Below are 5853 nucleotides of genomic sequence, written 5' to 3' on the forward strand. Positions count from 1 at the left end.
ACTTTCCTCATTGCCATGGTGTTAAACTCTGAACACACCAGAGGGAGTCAAACACACTGGGATGGTGTGAATACGCCTTTGATTTCCAGTCAAATATGAAAATCAAGGACGAAAACCATTCACAAACTACTCTCTCACCATTGATGGGGTGTGCTGCACATTTGTTATGCATTGTTATGGCCCAGTGGTCTGTTGTTTGAACTGCCAGACACACAGAGTTCATACTGCATGCTCACCAGACGATGGCAGTATCTGAGCAAGAAACAAGCCTCCTCAAACGCTAACACTGAGCCATATGACTCAAATGATTAAGGAACAACAATGACCAATAATGTTGATTAAAAAATAATAATAATTGGATTAAAATCATAGACAGCCACATATATTCAAAACAAACCAGTGGATTACTTCGCCTACAAATAAGCCTGTACAGCCTACATGTGCACATTTGAGGAAAATCCAGAGAGGATGAAGAATAACACGTTTATGATTGACCTTAAATTAGCTTTATATGCCACTTCCGGTTATAACACATTCACTAAAGCTTACAAATCAGTTCACAAGTCACTGTTTCACTGAAATGCCATCAAATGATCTGTAACGTGGCTCAAGATTTGGGCTCTTTTCTCTCCGCTGGTGTCAGTCTTGTTTGTTTCTTTTGTGCTGTTTCCTTTTAATTATTAAGTGCCATTTTTATATATATATATATAATGCAGCAGTTCAGGAAATGGTATCTTTAAACGCACAGCTAAACTTAAAATCTGTCAGTGCGTCTGGAAACTCTGGGCCTTAAATTAAAGACAATAGGCTGCAGCCAAACCGAATGAGGTCAAAGATTACGCTTGGGTCGTGCTGATAAATTAAACATGGGTTGTTAAATTATGAATTTTGTTTGAGGAGGGTGGAGGACCCGGAGCTTCTGTATCTTTAATAGTGAGGAGACAGATGGGAGAGGCTGCGCGTTCACGGTTCCTTTTCTCGCTCCGCTGCGGCGTGAACGCGCACAGGCTCCCACACTCGCTGGAGAGGAAAAAAGCGCCGACGGACTGCAACAGCGACTCACCGGGAAAAATGACCCCTCCGCCGCCCTTCATCACCGCTGTCGATGCCTGCAGAAGTCATGTAAAAGGATCCGCAACAAACGAGGACCCGAGTTTTTTCCACCATTAAACTTGTTTCAGAGGATTTTAAACTCCGAGAGTGATTAATAAGAAGAATTGAAGTTAACATTGGACAGGTAAGAGGATTCAGTAGTCAATGAGGCTGTTAATGAAGGTAAAAGATGATGAAAAAGGGAGTTTGAACAGAATCTAAATAGAAGCTGAGGTGGAAAACATCGCCCTGTGGGTCAGTTACAACTGCGATTAATCACAAGGGCATCTGTTCATGCAAAAAGCTCAACCTCTATGTAAACTGATAATGGAAATTATGCATTTTAACTCTTGCTGAAAGTCAAATGTGTCTGATTGACTGCTAAAATCAAAGCTTTCATCACTATAGACAGCGCCTGTTTGTCCGCACCGGATTGTGGAAACGCGCACAGAGCAGGAGGCACCGACTGACCCGCAAATTGCTGCAAATATGACACGCAGCATGTATGTTTTCATAAAGTGCACGGACGTCCCAAACTCTTTTAAAAACATATGCACACTTATATTTTCTTGCAGTGCATTGGTGCCTTGCGAAACAAAAGGAAACTTTGCATGTGATGCTCTCAGATTGTGTAACAGCAGCAGAAGCAGCAGCAGCAGTTGTAGTCTTCAGCCTAATTGTTTTTGTTTCCACTTTCTTTATTTTTACGAGTTTCTAATGTAATTTTGAGTTGTGTGAAGGAGCTTTAATGCCCCTTTGACAAGCACAACCCACTCAGTGAGAAACATTTCAACTGATATTAGATATAAAAGCTTCCACAGTACATTTCCGCCTCTGTAATGGACATAATGGATGCAATGTGACTAATAGAAATGTTACCATTGGCTAACATCTGCTTATTCATACTTGCAGGTGCAGAAAATGGCGAGACGCCTCCTGCAGCTCATCGCCTTGTGGACTACTCTGATTGGCATTGCTCAGTGCTGTCCAGAGCTCTGCAGCTGCCAGGATAAATTTGCCCACCAGTTTGCTGACTGTGCTTACAAAGACCTGCTGGTGGTACCTGTGGGTCTCCCCTCCAACGTTACCACCGTGAGCCTTTCTGCCAACAAGATCAGGTTACTGAAAAGTAAAAGCTTCGTCGACATCACGCAGGTCACCTCTCTCTGGCTGGCCCACAATGAGATAGTTACCATAGAGACAAACACCTTGGCCCCCCTGATCCAGCTCCGTAACCTGGACATCAGCCACAACAAAATAGTGAACTTTCCATGGGGGGATCTTCACAACCTCACGGCCCTGCAGCTTCTGAAAATGAACAACAACGAGATGATCAACCTTCCAAAGGATGCCTTCTCCACCCTCAAAGACCTGAGGTCGCTGCGCATCAACAACAACAAGTTCACCACCATTGTGCAGGGTACCTTCAGTGCTCTCTCCTCCATGTCACACCTTCAGATTTTCAACAACCCCTTCACCTGCTCCTGCAGCCTGGAGTGGCTCAGGGATTGGATCGCAATTACTAAGATTTCTGTCCCCGAGCCCAATTTGATTTTATGCGAGGCCCCTGAACACCTGAAGGGAGCACTGGTTACAAACATTCCCAAACTGAACTGTAAGGCCCCTACTGTCAAAATAACATACGAGCCCGACATTGAGAACGCAGAGCTCTTCGAGGGGCTCATGGTTATCTTAAATTGTGAGACGACTGGGAGCCCCGAACCGCAGGTCCGCTGGGAGGTGATCGCAGGAAATCAAAACTATCTCTTCCCCTTGCCCTCTGCTGGAGAGATGAATGACTTGCCAATTAATGATAAAGCAACCAACAATCGATTCCTCATCTTTAGAAACGGCTCTCTCATCATCCCTCGGATGAGTAAAAAGGAAGATGGAAACTACAGCTGCTCTGCGGTGAATGATGTAGGGAAAGTGGAGAGCCGTGTTAAAGTGGTTATGGCAGCCACCCAAAAACATGCCAGCGACTCAAAGCCCGATTCTACGGTGGACAAGATCCGTCCATCTGCTAAAAATCCTGCAGAGCCCAAGGACAACAATGTGGTCAACTGGACTAAGGGTTATAAAACCCCAAAGGTCAGTCCTGAAGGTGGGACGGACAAAATCAGTGGCACCGGGACGGTTGATGGCGTTCAGAAGGGCCCCGGCTTTGCAAACAAGTGTGGCGTGAGAGACAGCAGTGAATACATCTCCAATCACGCCTTCAACCTGAGCTTGGATGACCTGAAGCAGTACACTTTTGATTTTGGTGTTATTGCTCTGGAGGTGTCAGAGACGGAGGCCAAAGTGCAGCTGAATCCGCTGCAGCTTCCCAGCAGCAAGTCGAACCTTCATCTCAGTCAGACGGAAAACCAGGAAACGGTGAATAAAGAGCCTTTGGGTCTGTTCCAGTCCTCATCCAGTAAAACCACCTTAGACATGCTCTACCTCTGCGTAAATACAGGTAACGGACACTCTATGGTTCAGTGGTCCAACATCGAGGAGGGGGTTAATGCCTACCGCTTCCATGATTTAAAGCCTGGCACCAACTACACACTTTGTCTCACCTATGGGGGGCAGGACTGCCAAGTGCAAGTAGTCTTCACAACTAGGAAGAAGATCCCCTCCCTGCTGATCATCGTGGTCGTCAGCATTTTCCTTCTGGGTCTGGCCACTGTGCCCCTACTGGGGGCCACCTGCTGCCATTTGTTATACAAGTACCAAGGGAAGACCTACAAGCTGATCATGAGGGCTCAGAACCCGGATCAGATGGAGAAACAAATGGCCGGAGAATTTGATCGCAGGGAGTCTTTTGTGGAGTCCGAGAAAACCTTCAACCCCAGCGAGTTGGGCGAGGGGGAGGGAGAGCCCGAGGGCGAGGAGGGAGACGACGGAGAGGGAGAGGCCGAGGGGAGCGTGGTGACGGAGTCCATCCCCGGATCGTCGTCCAAAACCAACCAGGAGGAGTTCGAGATGGGCTCGGAGTACAGTGACAGGTTACCGCTGGGAGCGGAGGCAGTCAACATCTCGGAGGAGATCAACGGCAACTACAAGCAGCCGAGCCGCTGAGCTCCGCCGACGTCTGCGAGTATAATGTAAAATATTTTACTTTAAGTAGCCTACATACAAGCAGGTAACCCACCCGCCATTACTATACCTGATGGTTTCTGATTTTAAAACAAAGGTGGATCTTTTTTTATTTTTTTATTTTTACTTCAGACAGTACTCCGTCAATCACCTGAGATTGTGACTTGATTCGTGTGACATATGTAGTCTCTACTGTAAGGTTAAAATAAGCAACACGACGTTTACAGTGCAAGCACAGCTTTCTACAGTTTTGTAAGACCTCAAAAACTGACAGGGAAAGCAGCAAAAAGAAAATGTTTCCTCGCACAGCGATGGGCACGGGGCGCAAATTGTGCAAAAGGAGAAAGTAAAAGAAAAAAAAAGGAGATAAAATCACCGTTTTTGGCACAATAAATCAAAAGTGCCACATGTTTTAAAGCCATTTTAAATAAACTGACATCAGGGACCAATTGTTCTTTATAAACTGTCTGCGTCTCGGTGCAAAGCTGTGGATGAGCCTCGACCAGTTTCCATCCTCTCAGGTGTCGGCTCCCACACACACACAGCAGTCGTCGCAGATTTGAAAGGTGATATTTGATTAAATCAAACTACATGCACATATTTGATGTCGGTGTTTAATTGCGCCTGACCTGCCCGCTGTGAGTCCGAAAAAGGCAAAAAAAGGGAAATGTCACTTTTTTCTCTCTCCCAGCTGTGTTGTGCTTGACGGGAATCCCCAGGTTATTTCCCAACAACATGTTGTTTGACGTAATGTTAATGGCTTTAAAAAAAAAAAGTGCGACTCTTAACCTCTCGATCAACGGGTGCTTGCTTTACTCTCGCTTTTTACAATGAACGTGTCCATGGCATGTCACACGTAGTTCCTTGTGTGGTTTTTATTAGTGTAGTCTAGGGGACTTTAGATGTTACTGTCAACCTGTGATGTAAAGCCATGTGAATTGAAATTATTCTCTTTTTTTAATGAAGTTTCTATGAAGCCTCAACGAAAAGGACGCATGTGTGTCCGGCGGCTTCACTGTCTTGTAATTTGATGCCTATAGTGAGTTTTTGTGAACTGTTGTAAAACGAAACGAAAAAAAAACCCCTTGATCTTTGTATATTTTTTGATATAATTTTATGTAAGTGGAATTAATAAAACATATGAAACTATACAGGCTACTTTTTTTCTTTTGTCAGTGCGGATTTGGGATGTTTCAAGAGAAAAACATAGAATCAGATACATTATTTTCTAGAAAATTATCGAAATAATTTAACAAATTGTAATCAAAGATTTTTATTTCATCAGTTTAATGTTTGAAATCGGTTCTGACGAGAATTTAAAAAAAAATCTGCGTATTTTATTTTCTATGCGTTTTTATTATGGGATTTCTTCAAAAAGACAAAAAACATTTAAATGGGCTCTGGGACTTTGGAGATTGCTTCTGCAGAAGGTTCAGAAAAAAAAGGAAAGTGGTGCGTTTGAAAGCGCTGATCGACACAAAGCTCTTTGTCTTCATTTTCATTTTGGTCCAGTTCAGTTCTCCCACACATCAGAGCAGCATCACACTAAATGATGCATTTATCCCAGATTCACATACTCATAGAAGAGAACATATTTCACAATATTATAAATGATTGGGGGGGAAAAAAGGAGAAAACTTTTCTTTCACTTTTATTTTCACAGTAATCAGAAGGAAAATT

General features: G+C 44.0%; 1 protein-coding gene across 1 annotated transcript; it reads left to right on the forward strand.

Annotated features, from left to right (window-relative positions):
- Positions 1 to 996: 996 nt before the first annotated feature.
- On the forward strand, positions 997 to 5324 carry islr2 (immunoglobulin superfamily containing leucine-rich repeat 2). The gene is made up of 2 exons (XM_073472158.1): positions 997 to 1237; positions 2005 to 5324. Exon 2 carries the CDS (start codon positions 2014 to 2016, stop codon positions 4153 to 4155), a length of 2142 nt encoding a protein of 713 aa, XP_073328259.1. The 5' UTR covers positions 997 to 1237; positions 2005 to 2013; the 3' UTR covers positions 4156 to 5324.
- Positions 5325 to 5853: the final 529 nt, after the last annotated feature.

This window comes from Pagrus major, chromosome 8 (genome assembly GCF_040436345.1).
Source record: "Pagrus major chromosome 8, Pma_NU_1.0".
In the NCBI taxonomy this organism is placed as follows: Eukaryota; Metazoa; Chordata; class Actinopteri; order Spariformes; family Sparidae; genus Pagrus; species Pagrus major.

What these genes read in the sequence shown, in the direction of transcription:
- islr2 (XM_073472158.1), top strand. Translation starts at nt 2,014, where the DNA reads ATGGCGAGACGCCTCCTGCAGCTCATCGCCTTGTGGACTACTCTGATT.